The sequence below is a fragment of the Leptosomus discolor genome, chromosome Z, assembly GCF_034619465.1.
Source record: "Leptosomus discolor isolate bLepDis1 chromosome Z, bLepDis1.hap2, whole genome shotgun sequence".
Taxonomy (NCBI): Eukaryota; Metazoa; Chordata; class Aves; order Leptosomiformes; family Leptosomidae; genus Leptosomus; species Leptosomus discolor.
This window is the reverse complement of record NC_141419.1, coordinates 46788996-46810643: the sequence shown is the minus strand read 5'-3', so window position 1 is coordinate 46810643 and position 21648 is coordinate 46788996. Positions and strand designations below refer to the sequence as shown.

At 37.9% G+C, this 21648-nt stretch overlaps 1 protein-coding gene across 2 annotated transcripts in view; it reads right to left on the bottom strand.

The window, feature by feature from the left end:
* The window catches only part of FBN2 (fibrillin 2), a 170309-nt gene that overhangs the window by 69166 nt on the left and 79495 nt on the right, over window positions 1–21648 (bottom strand). For both annotated transcript variants that reach the window (XM_086479915.1, XM_086479916.1), the window contains exons 16-20: window positions 19632–19784; window positions 18692–18745; window positions 14759–14884; window positions 11733–11858; window positions 2232–2351 (exon numbers count right to left, since the gene is read on the bottom strand). In XM_086479915.1, coding sequence (XP_086336041.1) covers window positions 2232–2351; window positions 11733–11858; window positions 14759–14884; window positions 18692–18745; window positions 19632–19784 — 579 coding nt within the window. The remainder of the gene's footprint in view (window positions 1–2231; window positions 2352–11732; window positions 11859–14758; window positions 14885–18691; window positions 18746–19631; window positions 19785–21648) is intronic.

The following is a 21648-nucleotide window of genomic DNA, read 5'->3' as shown; positions in this document are numbered from 1 at the left end:
GCTTACACATTTTCTGCCATTTTTTTAGTTCAATAATTTTAATCATCATCATGAAAGAAAAGAAGAAAACTTACTCTTCTAATGTAGGACTGATTCTGCTTCTGACATGACAGGAAATTTGAAACTAAAGGAAAACTAGAAAGGGGTCAGAATCTGCCATTACCTTGCTTTGATCATTCTTACGAAAAACACAACATATTCCCAAATCACAACATTATTTTACCTGTACATTTATATTTTGGCATATGCTTTTCGAATTTGATGCTACAGGAATGCTTTACAGGAGCAATCTGCTAAAAAAATTAAGACAAATATATTCAAGTACTTCACTGCAGTGGTTATAGGAAAAAATAACTTGCTCTACTGTAGAGATTTAAAATAGCATACATTTGACAACAACATTTGCATGTTTTTCACACAGTAAACTACTTATAACTGCCAACCCCTTACTCACTTTTCAATAATCCAGTCTGCCCTCCCCTCATCACTATGAATTCCATTGGAAATTTGCCAAGACAGGAAAACATACAACTGAGCTCTAGCAGTATAAAACTGTACCTCTTGCATTAGCTGTACTTACGAACCTTCTGTCCTAACATATTCTCATCTGTATTACAGAAAAGTTTTTCTGAGACTATTTTGGTCAATGTGGAAAATTGATGATTAGGCTCCCAGTACATAGATGACTCCTATTCTTCAGAATTTATCTGACTGTCCAGGTATTTTTCTTTGTTTACATTTTATGTTATTTATCACTAATATTCAGGCCAAATGGGACCTCACATTGTGTACATTCCAGTGGAAACCATTTGCAAAGTAAATCCAGATCATTGTTATAATTTGGCCCTTAGTGAACTTGTAGCACCCTTGGATGTGAGAACACAAGATTAAAAACAAGCAGTACAAAAAAGTACAGGTTAGTGTGGTGATATCAAGGAATTAGCACAATTAAAAAAGAACAAAAAAAATACTAAACTTCACCGGCCAGCAATGCTACAAAGAAACCTAAGGGAAGGCTTAGGCACGTAAGTAACATTCACATAAAAAACATATTAAGGCACAGACAGACTCCATCATTAAATGAAAACTTGAGTCTTTGCATTCAATTTCCTATCTTAAGCAAATCTTGGCGACGCAAGAAACTAAGAACACCAGACAAATACATCTTAAAATAAAAGGAACATTTAAAATTCACATCATCCAGTTATTAATGGCACTCCAATCCAATTTATCCCACATATCCTACAATGACTTGAATTATGTTAAACAACTAAGAATGAAATAATGGCAGATTGTGATCATTCGAGAAGTACAGATGTCTCTACTCCTTTGAGTTTTCTTGGAAAGGCAAGGAAAAAAAAAACATTAATGATTAGCTTCCAAAGATAATGCAAGTGACATCTTGTAGACAACTGTTGCTGCTAGCTCCAACAAAATCTGTGCAATGCTCTGCTTTTTTTCAATGCAACAGAATCCTCAAAGGATGCTAACATTTTTATGTATATATATATTATGTATTTATATATGTAAAAATAAGACAATACTCGTGTGTCTGCTACATGGACAGGGATCCCGACAAATGCAGATTTGCCCGACTCACCTTTACCAGCTTCCTACAGAAGAGGTAAAGTATGAGATTGTGCTATAATGCAAAAGCCATTAACATTTCCTTACAGCTAGGAATGTCTGTCTTCACATTTCATGAAGAACGTCCTGAACCCAAGAAGCCATGTGTTTTCCTATCACTATTTGAGTAGATGTTCCTCCAGTTTTACCTATTTCTTGTCTCAGACTTAAAAGTGGCCAAAGAACTGAGTGGGTATTTCTGCTTTACAGTTTCTCAGCTACCAGACCAATCACCTACAGCTTTACTCATACTCTCATTCTCCCAAAGGACAAGCTAATTCTCATTAATAATAATTAATCATTATTAATAGTAATTAGTAACTCCCACTCTCTCTCACCAATCAACACCTGCATTTCACCATTCTCACCATAGTTTGGACATCCTCATTTGTGATGTTTCTCTCAGCTTGTTCCTGCTCCCATGGAAGCTATCAAATTAGTATGTGTTTTTTTTGGTCTTACCTACAGAACTAGACATATTGTCTGCTATCATGGGGAAATTAACCAAATACATTACTTGCTTGCTTAATTACTTAATTAATCAATATGATAAATGTTTTTCAAGTTAGTAAGAAAAAGGGAAAATAACAGGAAGAAATACCCACCAATACATATCAGTCCTGTAGGGTCCAACTTGCTGCCAGGTGAACATTCACAACTGAAAGATCCAAGATTGTTCCTGCAGGCACCATTGACACATGGGCTGCTTTCACATTCATTTATATCTATAATCCAGAAACAAAAGCCACTGTTAGAATGTGCTTCTATACAGTATAAATGATGCTGTGGACGATGATTTGCTAAGACTGCCTGGTATATTTGGGCCCTGCCCCACCTCCTCTCAGAATGACTTTCAAAAGATACAGAGACAGGCAGGTAGCACGCATGTGCACATGTACAGGAGCACATATTTTGAAAGTGTTAACGGCTCTTTTCTACAAAGACAGTATTTTCCAACAACTTTGACTATGAAGTTTTCCAGCATCAATTACTTTTCCTGTGAGAGAACAAAACTCTTTTTTCATACAATCCAACGTATTCCCAGCCACAACACATAGTGCACAAAAGCCTTATTGTTCCTGTCATTTATGGCTCCATGAGGCTTTGGAAAAATTAAGAAAGCCCTGTCAGAAGCAAAATATTACAATCCTGGCTGCGATCCTCTAGTTCAGGAAAGCATTCAAGAAACAGGAGCTGAAACAAATACTGTAAATGGTACTTCCCTCTAGCCTCTAACTCCTTCTATTTAATACCCCTTTGAGTTTTTAAGCCTGCTCACGTGTAAGAATAGGACCCTTGCAGACAGTATTATTTGCTGATTTTTTTTAAAAAGTGAGATCAGTTTTAAGATTAAAACAATGTTAGCAAATTCTTTCAAGTTGCAGATGCATATCCACCATTTCTTCCTGAACTCAACCAATTTCATTTTTTGATTTGGGTCCTGAATGAAGCCATACAATCTAATCTAACTAGACAGTCGGTGAGCCAGAAATAAAACTGTTTAGTGCTTGTTTTAGTGCTTGCTTATGTTTGCTAGTAGTGCTTGAGGAATAATGTCATATCCATAAACTAAAATAGCCTGATTTAAATCAGTTATAAATTAAAGTAGGATCTAGTTAAGCACTGGAAACATTAAGAGCATCAAGAGATAATTTTCAAGACAAAGTATCTTCCTTATTTTTAGAAGTCATGAAAATAGTACAATTTGCTATTTGACCAGTTGCATCAAGCCTTCATTTCACTAGAGATGTGTTCTTTCATGACCTTCTGGCATCATAGTAAGGAATACGTGTTTAAAATACATACCAAATATGTATTTAAAAAAAAAAAAAAAAAAAAAAGAAAGAAAAAAGAGAGATGGAAAATGCCTAGAGGTCTGTAAACTTAGGAAACTGTGCTCTCTCGCTTCAAAAGTAAGCACTTAATTTAAAAGGCAATTTTCACAGTCCCTTTACTTAATGGAATCACCTACAAGAGCAAACAGGACTTGTCCTTGAATGCTAGCAAGTTTTTGAACAGTGATACAGCTTTACATTTGTAAAGTCTACTCTTAAACTTGTAGATTACCCAGTTTATGCATTAATCATATACAGATGCAGAGATACAAAAATCTAGGAGGCCTTATCACGTCAAGACAGTGTTACATGAACACACCCACAGAACTTCGATGGCTGGCTGTACTGAGTTAACTGCACTGGCAACACCCAAGCCAGTAAGCCCCATCCTAGATTGGGCTAGCAGTCTTGTAGGGCACTAGACAGAGCTTCCATGTTTCTCTGCAAACAGCCTGCTTAGACACAGTTGGTTATGTTGTCTCAGGTGGGGTCCTGAGCCATCTTACTACAGAAAGTGGAGGTGGTTAAGTCACCATCCCTCAATGTGTTTAAAGGTTGTTTAGATGTGGTGCTTGGAGATATGGTTTAGGGTGTACTTGGCAGAGCAGGGTTGATGGCTGGACTTGATGATCTCAAAGGTCTATGATTCTATGATGAATAACCAGGTAGGGCTAGGCCAGGTCTGGCATTGCTCCTGTACTGGCTTGATGTGCTGGGAAGTGCAGTATGGAGGTAATCAAGTAGATCTAGAAAGCCAGTTAGTCCTGACAGAGCAAGCTCTAAGTCCCTCTGTATCCGAGCTGGCAATCTGAATGGCTTACCAATCTGCTCTGCAACTCTTCTTCTCCCCATGAATACATTTCACACTTTATTACATCAGGTTTTATTGTCCAAGGTGTGCTCCCTGCCTCCCTTGCCTCCCACTCTCTCCCAAGCCAGCAATACCTCATAGTGGAGAAGTCTCTGCTGCTTTTGCAGAGAAACGAAGTATCTGGTTCCACAATTAGAAACGGATAACACTGAGATAAAGAAGTAATCTTAAATATGCACTATACATCAAATAATTCTCAGAACAGAAATGCTCTTGGAGAAAGACACTTTTTCTTCCTTTCTATCTGCGATCTTGCTTTCAGCAGTTTGGCTAGGTTTAAAAAAAATGAGAAAATCAGAAAAGACAGGACAAATTCGCTAAAATTTAAGCTGTGTATAGTTTCTCCCTGTCAAAGGCATCAAATGTTCACTGTCTCTTAAAGTCCAAGAACAAAGGGACACCAAATGAAGCTGGCTGGTAGCAAAACAAGTAAAGAAATGGTTCTTTGCACTACAGGTGGAGAATTGGAAATCCTTGCTCTAGGATGCTGAAGGCTTGCATTAATCAATGGCAGCGAGGACAAGTACATGGAAGATAAATTCACCAAGGTCTGCATAAGGTAAAGATTCTATTTCTGGCGTCGGAAGTCCTCAAACCACAACTGTTAGGGATTCAGAGAGTATTTTTGGAAAGTAATGTTGTATACTTGCTCTGTTGTGGGTCAGAGGGATCTTTGATCAGTCTCTGCATTTATATCTTTGCTTTTATGCAGAGGTAATTCTCTGCCCAGACAGTTGCAAGTGCTCTTCCCTGCTTTTAGCTAAGATGCGACTTCAGAAAAATTCCCATGAGGGACAAGGCATAATCTGTGCCACAGAACTGTTGGGTCTTTTGGACACTAAAAATAGATGCCACCGAACACATGCAAAAAGATACAACTTGGCCTCATCTGAGCACTTTTTCAGAGTAAAGTGCCATACTGACACAAAAAAACCTACTCAAGATATTTCAGTCTGCAATGGCATAGAGGAGCAACAGCTTTTTAAAGAGAAGTTCACAAGGTTTGCATGTTTCTAAATACACAAATCAACATTTTCTTGGAAATGAACAAAAAGTTTTGTCTGTATTTTCATGGGGAAATTAAAATCTAGTCTGACTGAGGCACCCAGTGAAGAAAGTTACAGGTCAAGCGCTTGAAGTCTCCTAAAGATACTGACAGCTGAAAACAGGTGATTTGCATGAAAAAAATCACATGGTTTTAAGAGCTGGCAGCTCAATCACAGACAGATCTGCACATACACAACCAAGGGGCAAGACAAAACACTGTAATAAGCAGATAGTTGCTACTATGCAAAACATCACTTCAATCATACTCAGAATATAAAAAAAATGCAGGAAACTTAAAATACTTCACATTTGTAGATGTAATATCAGGTTACCACGACTATCTTTAATTCTCCTTCATACTCAGCAAGTTAGGTTTACATTCAATTTTCTTCTAGGAAAATACATCTTGTATTTCAGGTTTTCAGAGTTAACAAGAAACCCAACCTCAACAAAAAATAGTCTAGGGCCAGACCTGGAAGTCAGTGTCCCTAAAACTGCAACCAAAGATCAGTGAGTAAAGGGGAGATGGAGGGGCCATGTGAAGTTCCAACACCTTAAGAAGAGTGAAGCAGCTCTCTTGATTTCATGGGCCATGTTCTTCATTCTCTGCCCAAAGACAGTGAAAGGAGAGAAAAATTCTCAAACTGAGCATATGGGTGAGCAAAAATGGGGAAGAACAGAAAGGTGATAAACCATTGTCAGAACTGACGACTTTCTAGACTGGAAGAATTCCATTTCAAGCCAAAGTCAGACAGAATCACAGAATGGCAGGCGTTGGAAAGGACCTCTGGAGATCATCTAAGTCCAAACCCCTGCTAAAGCAGGTTCACCTACAGCACATTGCACAGGAGTGCACCCAGGTGGGTTTTGAATATCTCCAGGGAAGGAGATTCCACAGCCTCTCTGGGCAGCCTGTTCCAGTGCTCTGTCACCCTCAAAGTAAAGAAGATTTTCCTCATATTCAGGTGGAACTTCCTGTGCTCCAGTTTGTGCCCATTGCCTCTTGTCCTGTCACTGGGCACCACGGAAAAGAGCCTGGCCCCATCCTCTTGACACCCACCCTTTAGATATCTGTAAGTGTTGATGAGGTCCCCTCTCAGGCTTCTCCAGGCTAAAGACCCCAAGTCTCTCAGCCTTTCTTCATATCAGAGATTCTCCAGCCCCCTAATCATCTTGGTAGCCCTCTGCTGGACTCTCTCCAGTAGTTCCATGTCCCTCTTGAACTGGGGGGCCTAGAACTAGACACAGCACTCCAGATGTGGCCTCACCAGGGCAGAGTAGAGGGGGAGAATAGCCTCCTTCGACCTGCCAGCCACATTCTTCTTCATGCACCCCAGGACACCACTGGCCTTCTTGGCCACAAGGGCACATTGCTGGCTCATGGCCAACTTGCTGTCAACCAGAACTCCCAAGTCCTTCTCCACAGAGCTTCTCTCTAGCAGGTTGATCCCCAGCCTGTACTGGTGTGTGGTGTTATTCCTCCCCAGGTGCAGGACCCTACACTTGCCCTTATTGAACTTCATTAGGTTCCTCTCCGCCCAGCTCTCCGGCCTGTCCAGGTCTCGCTGAATGGCAGCACAGCCTTCTGGGGTGTCAGCCACTCCTCCTAGTTTTGTATCATCAGCAAACTTGCTGAGGGAATACTCTGTCCCTTCATCCAGGTCACTGATGAATCTGTTGAATAGGACTGGACACAGTACTGACTGCTGGTCAATATATAGACAATATATATAGACTATATAGACAACATAGTCTAAATCCTCACTTAAGTTTGCATCAAATATGCTCCTTGGCAAAACAGCTGACTCAACCTGCGAGGTTGCTGCTGTCTGCAGGAGGCTTTCCTTTTTTGCCCTTCCTCCTCATTTTTCTTGCAGTCTCAGTTTCTACTGTTCTCAAGTGCCAGTGCCAGCCTCTCACTGACCCAACAGACAAATAGTCACTTTCCATCTTCTGGGATGAGAACTGCAGAAATTGGTTGCCAAGACTGGGGGTGAGGGAAGATGTAGCATGGAACCATACTCCTCCTCATTTCACTTTGCCCTGACGCAGGTGAAGGAATACTCATCCCACTTCGCTCTATGGAGTAGAAAGAGGGACAGCAGCTTTCACTGAGGATTAGGGTATGCACATCTGAAGGCATTAAATTCTGGTTGTTTCTAAAATAACGTGACTATGCTCTAGGCCTCTTAACCCTGAAAAAACAGTTTGCTACTTTCTGCATTTGACATGCTTCAGCACTATGCTAGGAAAAAAGAAAAAGAACAAAAGAAACAAAAAACAATCCAAATGCTTTTGGGTATTAACAGGTTTATAAATACTGCATTGACTGCTCCCCAAAACCATCACCCAGGGGAAAAAAAGTTAAGGATGAATGCACTTCAGCATTAGTGCTCTGGTGAATCAGGTGAAAAAGGATCATATGCACAACATTAACAAACTCCAAAAATTGTTTTTATACACCTTCTTATTATAATATTAAACGGTAATTTCAAAAAGAGTGAGCAAGAAATCAAATTGATTTTAATACTGGTTTATATTTTAAAATAAAAGCCACTATGCATGAAAATATTTATCAGGGCTTTTTTTTCTTAAGTGAAGTGAGTGTACATTGTAAATGTCAGAGAAACAAAAATTGAAACAGTCCACTTTACATTCCTGGAAATGAACCTCAAAGCACATCTGGTTTACATTTAACTAGTTATGTCACTGGAAACACAATCTAAACCACAGACCTTGTTGTAAAAATCTCAACTTCCACAGACTCTGGAGACTCAAACAACTCCCCCACTCCTCACAACAAATTGATAAAAAATTTCAATTGAACTATAAATGAAAACAGTGAAGGGTTTTGTTGTTTCTTCACAGTTTCTTATGGGAGCTATATTAACTAAAAATATACTGGTAAGATAAGCATCAGAGCATTTTCAGAGCACAACACAAAGCTTCTGGCTACAGAATTTTTTTACAACTAGTGAACTTGTAACTCCAAAACAAATTATGTAGTGTTTCTTTGAAAACAGAATTTAGACAGAAAGAGATGCATTTATTCCTCTACTGCCAACCCACTCAATATTAGAAAAAAATGTGATGCATTTAATAGGTTTTATAGACAGTTTTGTGCCAAACCCCTCCTGATCAGCTTTTTTACCTGATCAGCTAAATTTAAATATCAGTCTAACTATGAGATTCAGGATGAAGATGATAGATTCTTCATGACCTATGCATGTAAGCTAATGTAGATAACAACACCGAAAGAAATTGAAAATCCTTCAGATTCTGCTGTATGGACAATAAAAAAAATCAGAATTATTTTAGGGTCATTATACTGAACTATGTTCAGAAAGGAAATACTCTTACAAATCTGAAGTTTTAGTTCATGATCAGTTGGTTGTTGTTTTTTTTCCCCCAAGGGAGAAAACAGGATATTTTTTCTTCCATTAACAAAAAAGGTTTATTCTTTTAAATATTACTGCACATTCATACACAATCACAAGCTCATTGCTCAGAGTTCATACAGGATTATGAGATACAGCCAAGAGAATCACAGTCACTGTTATTCTACAAAAATGGCAAAATATCCTCCTTTTCAGTAATGAGCTAAACCTGATGACCACCATGAAAGGGAGATGAGACAAGGATAGATCTATCCTTTTTTGGAATCTTTTGGAATATCAGATTATGCTCTTTCATTAGTCTTTGCAGCAGCCACAGTACAAATATTGCAAACATGTACAGATGCATGTTCTTTTATGAATATCTAAAAAATGTTAAAAAAAGACAACAACAGTAAATGCATTAATTCTCACCAAACTCACCAAATAGAAACCCAAATAGCCTTACTTAATGAGCCTGAATGATCATCTCAGTAACTATTCTTTCACGATAAAATAGATTTTAATTTACATAGCAACTTAAATAAACTCTGTGTGCATTTTCTACCTCACGCTCAGGTTGGCTTTAGTTGTGAAATAGCTCAGTTGCTCTATCACTACATGACTGTCAGAGGGACTATAATATGTTAGTTTGAACAAATCACACTGTTTTTTTATTCATGTTCTTAAAATTGATTCATAAACTGATAATTTTGGGAATGCACCTAATTCCCTTAGATAAAACCTGAAAGTGGTCACATTCCTTAGAAAAATGCAGTAACGTGTCATTAAGAGGGGACATGCCTGCCATCTGGATTTCTGCTAGTATCTTCTCTTCATATTCTTTCCTATAAATTCTAATTTATCTTAAATGTAACTTTTTTTTTTTTTTTGATACTATGGTTTTATGGTCAATATCAGCTGGCAATGCTACCTAAAGATGTCACCCTCTCCTCAACGAACAATTAATTCAAATGAACTAGCAAATTCATTTACACTCCAGAATAACTCTCCCTCATGCAATTCTCCACTTATACCTCCCTCACAAAAAAATCTAAGATAATGGACTCCCAGATTTGATTCACTACATCATGATCCTCAAACTTCTAGCACAAGGGGAAACACACTGCAAAAGAAGACAATAGAAAAGATCACATTTTTCCCAAACCACTTTTTGTTGTTGTTGTCAAATCCTTATTTTGAGTCTTTATATTAATATCACTATTATTATTACCATTAAAAACCAAACTTACGTTTTATATTTGAAAATCTAGATACATTTTATTTAAATAATTTTGGCTAGATTGTTTGCATTCTGGCATCTCATTCATCTACCTTTTGGTCAGTGCTATGCTCTGAAGTTGATGACCTTTTCATTTAGTAACAAACATCTCCCTTTAATATACTATTCCAGTTTTTCTGTCTAGAGGATTCCATAAGAAACATGTATATTAAGTGCACACAATAAGCTCTTTTCACAGCTAGAAATCTTTCAGTGCATGGAAACTAAACATATATACAGACCCTGAAGAACATATTTCGCCTGAACATTCTGGATAGATACTAGGCATTGAGACAACGTAGTTAGCAGAAAGAGGACTGTAAGTCCATGGGGGTACGATACAAGAAGAGCCCTACTCCGAACAAGTGCTACTAATTTGTAATGTACAGGGAAGGTATTTTAACTTTTAAAAGTGACTTCTCCAACACACATGTACTAAAATATAAAGGAACATAACTTCTTTTGAACAGAAAGGGTGAAAAGGTGAATGGCTTGATACTGCCAGAATTTAAACCATTTCATGAGATGTTCTGAATGTAAACACATGTGCAATTTCCAAACAGTTGGAGACACTCAAAACACTACTGGCCCCCCCATGTTGCTTGCTTCCACTCCTCCGCTGAGAAGTGGCAAAGAGCACACAAGTGCTCTGCACCTGCTTCAGTGCAAAGTTAGCCTGTTCAGCATATGCTGCTAAGGAAATGGTGTAAGTTAACCTGACTGATCCTACACAGCAAGAATAGTTTACAGAGTGTTTCCACTTTCCTTTTTATATGTTTGTTTAGCTGTATGGCAGTAACTTCTGTCTGTTCAGTAATAACAAACAGCTGGGGACAATAATGTCTTCCACTGCTTCAGACAAATCTGGATGATGACACTGGTTCGTGTAATAGGTATTCCATAATAAAGGATTACAGCTTACCCATCACTCACTCACATGCAAGACTATTTACTATAAAAACTTTCTAACAATAACAGAGATTTACAGAACATGGAACAAAATAAAAAATAATGCAAAAGACTAGTAAAATTCTACTACTCTAAATAATAAAATTGAGACAAAAGCTAATGCTTCTATTTTGACTTTTTTTGTACAGCCTTGCTTTATTGTTTTTTATAATTAAAACTTGTCATTAGTTTCTGCTATGTAACATTTTCATTGATCTAACATCTGTGTCCATTAGTAATAGAAGAAAGCAATTTTGATTATACTGTAAAAATAAAGGACAATTTTAATGTTGCCAGGCAGTAATAATATCCAGATCCTGGAATTCAAACATCACATGAAGTATCAAAAATACCAGAATTTGATCTAGAATTAACTATCACCATAGACTGACTGGAGAAAAGAAAGAAGAGACTCTGTGATGAAAATAAACACATTTCATTAAATGATGGACTAGATGTCCCTGCTACATGATCAAAGGCAAGTATATATTCCACTTTATTCCAGCTTAAAAGTGTTTTAGCTAAGGAAATGAAAATATTTTTATATGAAAATGAACTGATTACTTTGAAAGAAATTCAATGGCAAGACCCAACACACTAAAAAATACTGGAGAGAAATTACAAAAGGAATGCAATGATTTACGCACTATCTTAGTTCTGTCTTTTTCTCTGGTATTCATCACCACTGAATCTTTTGTGATCTTTCAGCTTTAATGTTATATAATTAACACAACTTGCAGATTTTTCACCTTCACATGTGTCTGTCTCAGCGCTGAACACATAACCCTTTGGACAAGTGCAGCTGTAACTTCCAGGGGTGTTTCGACAGAGCCCATTATCACACAGCAGCCTGTTCACTGAACATTCATCGATGTCTGCAAAAAGATGAGTTAGGCATACCAATGAATGCAAATGTCATGAGATGCCTTCATCTCCACAAGTAGCTCCTGTTGCTTTCTACAGCAACAATTAGGTTGCCAGATATGCAGTTTTCTACTACAGTGACTAAGCCAGGAAAAATGCCAATTCTGAGTTTCAAAAGTCTAATTCATTTTCAGATTCTTACTACCAAAAATTCTGTTCTGCTTTTGAAGTTTTTCATTAGCAGGCTCTAAAAATAGTTCACGGTTAGTCTTAAAATAATAATTATGTTTCCCTGGAATGACCTTGGGATCAATTCTATGATTCTATTACCATGACAACTTCACAAAGGTCTATTTGCTTTGAAACCAGAATTTTTATGGGCAAAAATTGATTTTGTTATCCATGAAGCAACTATGTGCGTTAAAATTTAAATTGTACAATTCACGTACGGTAGACATCTCAAGAGTACTCCTTCATATGTGCCTCCCCTCCAGAAGTATCCTGCATTAAGAAAAACCCCTATGATTTAGACCAGGATATCAAGCATACTGAATAGGAAAACCCCATAAACTAACATCACTCACTGAACTCCTCTTACACTAACTGCAAATAATGCTAATACAAAGCAGTCAATCTTCCTCATCGTTGTATTGTTTATTTTTAAGAAGAAAAAAAAAAAAAATTTAAGCTACTTTCCTTTAATGCCCATCATACTTTACAAACACCTAAGCTTATAGAATACTGACAGGATAAGCTATGATAAAACTGACACTTCATCCTGTCTAAGGGTGTGTCCTATATTTTGACTACTTGATTTTCCAAATTTAACACTGCAACTGAAATCTTAAATCACTTAGATTTTTTAGAGAGTTTAAAAACAAAGACAAAAACCAAGAATGCAATATAATTACAATCTGGAGGCTTTTGGTTTCCCAACCACATTAGATTTTGCAAACTATGCTTATAAATTCCTTTAGGATTCAGATAATAAAATCTAAATTTCCCCAGACAATGAATCCAAGATTTAAGTTTGGCAGCTATAAAGAAGCTCTCCTAAACTAACCTGCCCTAAATCTAACCTCATCTCATATTAACTAAGTAAAAGAGGATGGGTTTAGAATTTGACATTTTCAAGAGCAATAGAGTTTAATTCTGAGCTTGTTGTCATACAATCCTTTAACCCAAACTAGAAGTGTTATGAACATATTATTTCCTTAGAATCTCACAGAATAACTTCATATTTGGACTAAAAGGATATAGCTCATGCTTTAAAAACACTTAAAACTGGAAAAAATACTGTCTGCATTCTGCTTGGTGACCATTTTTATTTCCTGGCAGATCATAATTTGTATCATTGATTAAAACATTTCAACCCTTTATTTGTGTTTTCATAACTAAATTCTTTAGTGCAGAAATTATCATCTCTAATAATAAATGCATCCTTACAGTCAGCATTCTGTATTTTTATTTAAATAATTAAACAGACATATACCTACACTAGCACTTAATGTAATCTCAAGTATAACTAGATAAACAAAATCCCTTGCCATAAAATCCATTTGAAAAACCAGTATTACGTGAAGTAATTAAAAAACCCACTGACAGTTTCCTTCAGCAGTGCCCTTCCTAACAAAAGGTCATATTTAGGGCCTTTAGAAAGTAACTAGCTGTAAAATTCCTTAAGTCAAGCAGATGAGAAGAAACATTTTTATTAGTTTGTGTTTGCTTTGCATCACTAGGCAGGAATGTTTGGTATTAAAATTATACCACAGTTACACAGTCCAGGTTTTCCCTACCAAAAATGGCGGGGTTTTGTTGACCACAAACACCAGTAATAGTTCAGTAAACTTTTAAGTGCACAGAGCAATAATTCCCCAATATAAACACATCAGACAGTAGGACAATACTCAAGACTTGAATGGTTTCAGATAGATTTCCATTAGCTTTTAATACAAACAAACTTCAGCTTTCTGTTTAAAACCACAGGACTATAACAGGACTGTAAGTGATATTATTGTACAGTGTATCCATGGTATAATACACTTTTTGTCAAACCTAAGAACTCCCAAAAGAAAAAAACACTGAATTTCATGTTATGATCATGAATAATAAAATTAATTAGACAGAAGGTCAAACGTCTACCATAGGTACCTTGTGTTGGGTATTCCTAAACTCTTGTAGAAAATGTATCTAGATATTGCAACAACAGTCTGGTATAAACCCAAACCAAACTACAAACGACAATTAGAAGTTTCTGAAATGAATCATTCCTGTATATTGGTGATCTGAAATTCTGAAGAATAAAAGAACAGCTGTTACACTTGAGCCCACTGTTCAGACATGATTTTTGAATTTCTAAGAGTGGCTCATTGCTTCCTTCACGAGTTGAAGCCTTCATAAATTAGAGGACTAAGGGTGCAGCAATCCATTCTGCTGTCCTGTAACTCAAGGACATCAAGAATTATTGCATACTGCAGAAGTTCTGTACACAGGCCACCAGTTATCATTCACTATGATAATGATAGCCATCTGTTACATTACATCATGCAAAATCGTGACCTTCAGCTCTTGACAAATTATTATCCAGTCTTGAAAGGGACACATTTTAGGTGGTCTTGACAAATGTTATACATTAAAATATAACACAAACTGATCCCTGCTTTTGAGAAAATTAATTCCTAACCTGCACTGATACTTCCTGCTTACAATTCCCAAACAGTAATAACTCCCTGCCAAATAAGAGAAAAATACACTAGGAAGAGTACTAGCTATGCAGTGACTGAGAAAAGCAGTTTCACTAGATTGTTTGCATTTTCATTGTAGCTTTAAGTAGATGTCTTGCAACGTAAATTCTGTCAATTCAAATTAGCATCAATATAGTGATGAATAATTAAAAAATCAAGCAACTTACCCACACAATTCCTTCCAGAAGGATCAGGCTCATAGCCACTGTTACAGTTACAACGATAGCTGCCACGTAAGTTTTCACAAATTCCATTGGAGCAAATATCAGGATCCAATGCACATTCATTAATATCTGCATTAACACAACACAGAAGATTATGAGATACTAAGACATGAAAAACCTGATCCTGTGACAGATGTGGACAACATCTGACTCACTGGATGTTGGGACTGTCATTCAGAGCAAGGGTATGGCAAGGGTGCAGCCAGAAGGCTGAAAGAAGTAATTATTCCATTCTGTTTGACACTAGTGAGGCCAAACCTGGAACACCGCATCAAGTTTTGGGCCACTTCATGAGGTTCACATGGACAAATCATGCCTGACTGATCTAGTGGCCTTCTATGATGGAGTGACTGTACCAGTGGACAAGGGAAGAACTACTGATATAATCTACCTTGACTTCTGTAAGGGCTTTGATGGGGTCCCCTACAACCTTCTTCTCTCTCTACTAAAGATAAATGGATTTCATGGATGGACTGAAAGATAAGGAGTTGGGTGGACGGTCATGCGCAAAGCGTTATGGTCAACAACTCAATGTCCAAGAGGAAACCAGTAACAAGTGGTGTCTCTCAAGGGTCCATACTAAGACCAATACTGTTTAATGTCTTTATCACTGACATAGACAGTGGGACTGAGTGCACTTTCAGCAAGTCAGCAGATGACACCAAGCTGAGTGGTGCAGTTGATTTGTTAGAAGCAAGAGATATCACCCAGAGAGACACTGACAGGCTTGAGGAGTGGGCCCATGAGGTTCACACAATCACTGTAGTCCAGGCTGCCACCAATCTTGACCTCTCGAATCAGTTTATCTGTATTGGTAAGCAACAGGTCCACTAATGCTGTTTCTCTGGTTGGGCTGTCTATCCCCTGGATTAAGAAACTATCCTCCATGCATTCCATTAGTCTCCTGGACTATATACAGCTTGCTCTGCTGCTTATCCAGATGTCAGGGTGACTGAAGTCCCCTAGCAGGGTCAGTGCCTGATGAATAAGTAGAGGCTGAGGGACCTGGACTTTAGCCAGCAAGAGGGAAGATGAGAGGGACACATAATAGCAGTTCTCTGATCTTAATAGATGGTTACAGAGAAGATGGAGCCAAACTCTTCTTTGAGGCACACAATGACAGGGCAAAGGACAACAGTTACAAATTACAACAGGGGAAATTTTAACTGAATACCAGGAAAACAATTCTTCCCTATGAGAGTGGTTAAGCACTAGAGCAGGCTGCCCAAAGAGGCTATGGGAACTCCATCCTTGGAGATTTTCCAGACTCAATTGGGCCTTGAGAAACCAGATTCAACTTTGAAGTAACTCCTGCTCTGAGCAGAAGGCTAGGTTGGATGACCTCCAGATACCCTTTCCAACCTAAATCATTAGGGAACTATGTGTATCTAAGTACACCTTGATGCAAAATATCTAGCCTACACACTCAGTGCCTGTGGTTTAAGGATCTAGGTAACAAGCTATAAATTATTAGGTGACAATAATACTTTTCCTAATACAGAACCAATGCACAGGTCAATACCACAGCATACTCAGCCTTATAGAAATTATAGCACTTGTTGGAAATTTAAAATGTTTCTCACATCAACAGAATAGGATGATGAATGATACATATTCCCTGAATTTACAGTCCCATATAGAATTTCTGCTGTAGTTGGAAAATTCCAAAATATTCATATGAACTATAAGAACAGGAACAGGCTAGTTTTAATATTTTTTGCCTCTGAGGAAAAGAGGGTTTTTCAATATTAAGTTATTTCTTCCCATACGGTAAGACCATTATTTAAACAGTTCCCTTTCCAAACCCTGGAAAGAACAGCAGGGGTTCTGGCCTAGCTGTGACTTCATAAAAAGCTTGGTTTATACCTGCACTGCTCACCTTTTTATAAAGGACATTTCCTCTTTAATCATACTGTAGTTTAGATCATGATTTACATATATTCAGATATGCATTTGGAAAAATCATGCTACCCCTGCATTAAACTCAAAGCTATGAGACATCTGAAAATTTCATAAGAAAACATCCATTAGCATAATATTTCAGCTTTATGTTTTCTTTTGAGCAAGAAGTTTTCTGTAGTGTACTAAACTTTTTTGTATTTTGGGGACAAGCCACGCAATTGCATGACTCTATCTCTCCTTATCAAATTAATGATTTCAGAAGATCCAGCCCTTCCTGTCACTTTTTATACTGAACCAGCCTGCAGAATCTCTGTCCTCACCTATATCCAGATTTCTCTCACATGAAGATGTGAAGATTTTGAGCTTGTTAATCAAAAGCTGAATAAGAAGAGTAGGGATGTGGTGACAGACTGCAGTCTAATTAAGAAGCTATGTATCAACTAAAAGTCAAATAAAGTCTATGGCAAGAGTTTCACTGACGAAGTGTATTCTACACACTCTTGATAATGAGAATGCATGAGGAACACAACAGAATTTTTATTAGTGACTGAATGTGGGATCAGTATTCCTCTCCTTTAGAAAGTGAAATTGGCAAAGTCCCTTGGTATAAGCAGTGATAGGAGTAGCAGCAAGAAAATTGTCTGCAAGTAAGGTCGCTGCACAAGATGTACAGAAAATTCTAGGGTTTTCTTTAGAAACCTAACCAAAGAAGGACTTTAGTTGAGACATGAATCCCTAAGAAATCATAGCCTTTATTATGCAGTTGGTAAAGACCACAATTGGTTTTATGTTTTTAGTGAGAAATTGTATTTCCCATGTATCCAAAAGAACATATAACCTCCCTAGCGGACTACATGCAAATTCTCAGGGTAGGATGCTGTTTCTACAACATTATGGTACACTGCCATTATTTCTCCATAAGCTTTAGAGATTCTTCAAAATGGAAATGCATAATTCACTGAAAAGAAAACTGAGAGAATTTACCAAGTCTATGGATTTCAAGTTAATTGTAAATTTGGCAACATGTTAAGCAATGAGCTCATAGAGAAGAAAAAAGTATGCATATACACATACAGTACTGAACAGAAACAGAATTTCTTTTATTATAGTACTATTTTTAAAAGTTATGTAGGCTGCTACTAATGACAACGATCAGAGGGTCTCATTCTGAGTTCTGCTGAACTGCCAGCTTTAATACCAACAAGGACAAAAGCTACACAAATTAAATGCCTGGAAATATTAAATGTACAGTATCTGCTTTAATTTGGCTGCAACTTTATTAACTCATCAGCGAACTATCAAGCAACAAATCATAATGCGGTGATCCAACTTTCCTTCTTCAACTCACTATACTTATTTGGCAGCTACAGCATGCATTGCCTCCACTTCAGGTGTGGCTCAGCTATTATTTTTAAATCTCTTTCCCTGTGGTACTAGAAAAAGGAGCTGGAACTTTACAGTTCCCAGTACTAAATGCAAGTGCTCACTTTCAGGACTCTTCCTTAGCAGCATGTTTTTTAGTCAGCTCCCTTCCAACTCTAACTCACAAGAGAAATGATCCCTCCATGATAATGGTCCATTTAGTGAACACTGGATCTGGAATGAAAAACTGCTCTAAAACTATTCTAACTGACTGACTATCAACGCAAATGCAAGTGGCTCCTGTCATTTCCCCAAATGAGGGAGAAAGGTCTTATGCCTATTCTTAAAAAAATAAACTACAGGTCAAAACTTAAAAACGGATAACTTTTCTTTTTCTTTTTGTCAGGGTCAGGCAAAATGCAATGTTGTAAAGAATTAATTCTGACCTTTTCTTTAGACAGCATTTAATTACTGCACTTTGGTAGTGAAAATAGTAACATCAACATATTAATCTTGAGTCAAAAAACTCCACTCTAGTATGCTAAAGAAAAATACAGTTCTATCTTTTTTTTAACCTTGAATCATATATGTTAAAGAAAATGTGCAACATACCTCGTCCATCCACAGTAATACCTATTCCACTGCTACACAGGCCATGGAATTCAGCTGCTCAATTGAAGTAAGAGATGTTGGGGAAAAAAGGAAATGTTATTTCCAGTGTTTCACCTTCTTTAATCCTAAACCAGATCCACCAGAACTTTTTTTCAAAATAATTTTTCTACAATGTAACTAATGAAATGCCAGTGTTCACATGAAATAACTATTTATAGATAATATAGCTAAATACATCAAGTAGCATTCCACTCTGGCCTTTCATATATATAAAAATGAAATTTGATAACAAGAATTAAACAATCAAGCTATTTCACTAGTTTTGACAGTACTGTGTCCTTAAGTTACTGCTTTCATCCGTAATGCCAGTGTTACTTCATTTCTTCTGAATAGTTTTCTGCTGTCTCAGAAAATGACACTAAATGGAAATACTGTCCAAGTTCTATATTAAAGAGATATTTTTTAATCAATCCCCGAGTTTATTTGGAGAACTGATTCTTATAAAATGCAATACAGATTTCTAAAATTAAGATAAGCTGCTCTTTTAAACTGGATTGATTTGACTAGGAAATTTACAGATTCATCAGAGAAATCTGCTTATTCTCTTCAAATTATTGTTACTTATAACCAACACTTAATTCAGGGACCCAACTTCATCCATAACATACTCATGTCCTTTTCTTGAATTTTGTCAGTCTGGCCAGCTCTGGACCTAGGTTCACCTCAAATGTTACAATGCGCAAAAACACGAACGCTGAATATAACATACCAGAGAGTTTTTGTTTAAAGGAAGAACCATTTTCAGAATCAGTGTACAAGTCCATTAAGTACCCTATTCACTTCTCTTTAAGGCATGAAACAGATGAACAACCTGATCTGAACAAGATTTTTTTAGGTCTGTATGTTCACTGTAGTATTCAAAGAAACACAATGATTTTACCCGAGTTTTTAGCAGGGCAGGGGTGACACGGCTCTCCAAAACCATAGTCAGGATTGGCACAGCAACATTCAGACTTTGTCACAGCACCAGGGAAAGGACGGACACACACTCCTCTTTTGATGCCTCCGTAGCACGTGCTACGCATATGAGTATCTAAGAAAGCGCAAGCAAAGAAAGAACTTATTTCCTTAGGCTGAGTGAAGTGTACGTATACTATCTCAATGACAGCTAAAAAAAAAATAAAAATTTGTTCAACAAAATGGGTACCTTGGCTACATCTGCATTACTCTGCTCAAGGGTAGAGAGGCTCTGCAGAGGGACCTGGACAGCAGGCTGATGGGCTGAGGTCAATGCTATGAGGTTTAACAAGGCCAAGTGCCGGGTCCTGCACTTGGACCACAACAACCCCATGCAGCGCTACCGGCTTGGGGGTAAGTGGCTGGAAAGCTGCCCAACGGAAAAGGAGCTGGGGGTGCTGGTCAACAGCCGGCTGAACATGAGCCAGCAGTGTGCCCAGGTGGCCAAGAAGGCCAACAGCATCCTGGCCTGTATCAGAAATAGTGTGGCCAGCAGGAGTAGGGAGGTGATTGTGCCCCTGTACTCAGTACTGAGACCACACCTTGAGTACTGTGTGCAGTTTTGGGCCCCTCACCACAGTATAGGAAAGATACTGAGGTGCTGGATGCCACAGACGCTGAGGTGCTGGAGCAGGTCCAGAGAAGGGGAATGAAGCTGATGAGCAGTCTGGAAAACACGTCATATGAGGAGAGGCTGGGGGAACTGGGATTGTTTAGCCTGGTGAAGAGCAGGCTGAGAGGAGACCTTATTGCTCTCTACAACTACCTAAAAGGAAGTTATAGTGAGGCAGGTGTTGGTCTCTTCTCCCAAGTAACTAATGTCAGTACAAGAGGTAACAGCCTCAAGTTGCATCATGGGAGATTTAGATTGGGTATTAGGAAAAATTTCTTTACTGAAAGAGAGGTTAGGCATTGGAACAGGCTGCCCAGGGAGGCGGTGGAGTGACTGCCCCTGGAGATGCTCAAAAGACGTATAGATGTGGTGCTCAGGGACACAGTTTAGTGGTGGGCTTGGTAGTGTTAGGATAGTGGTTGGACTTGATGATCTTAAAAGTGTTTTCCAACCAAAATGATCCTATGATTCTATGATAATAATCCTGACGGCATGAAGGCCAATTCCCAAAATGGTTAGCTCCCCGAGCTCCCTCCAGAGCACTTTAAAACCACCTAGACTAGCATACTGTAAGCAAATTTAAAAGCATTGCATAGGACCAGCAAAGATGACCCACATACCAGAGCAGCTTTGTAAATCCACCAACACATATCTCAGTAAGAAACACAGAACAGCTTGAATCAGCATGTGGTGATTAATTTTTCACTTTGCTATACTTATCTGAAAACTATGAGAATGTCTCTTAAATTGCTTTTTATGTGTTTTGTTTTGGGTTTTTTTGGTCATTACATGGTTAGATGCCTTTTTTCCTATTTGCTTATAGGATAATATTGGAGATCTTCTACCAAGCATGTGAGTGGACAGTCCACCTAAATGGCTGGTTGAGAACTGCAGGACACAGATAGTGTAAATAGCCTTTAGTTTTGACTCCTATACTTCTAGAAACAGTTGTCAGAGCTACACAAATACTCTTTGTTTCAGGCATCTTTATGGACCAGGCCAGAACATGGCTTCAATTTATGCTCCTTGTCAATCTCCCAGTAAAACCACCATACATTGTGGCAGGGATAAGCCTGAGTGCACTCAGAAACTGAGTAGGGTCTGAGGGAATTCAGGCAATTATCTACTTAGAAGATGACCCCAAAACAACAAAGAAAAGTTGCATGAAACACCTTAAAGTGTATGTTGAATATCCTGTGCCAATCCAATTAAGAACTGGCAATTCCTTATGTGTTCTGCCTGCTCCTTGAGTGCTGTAAGCTGGCTCTTATAAAACAGGATTGCCTGCACATAAATGCTTTCTCTTGCTTTTGGTATCCCATGGAAC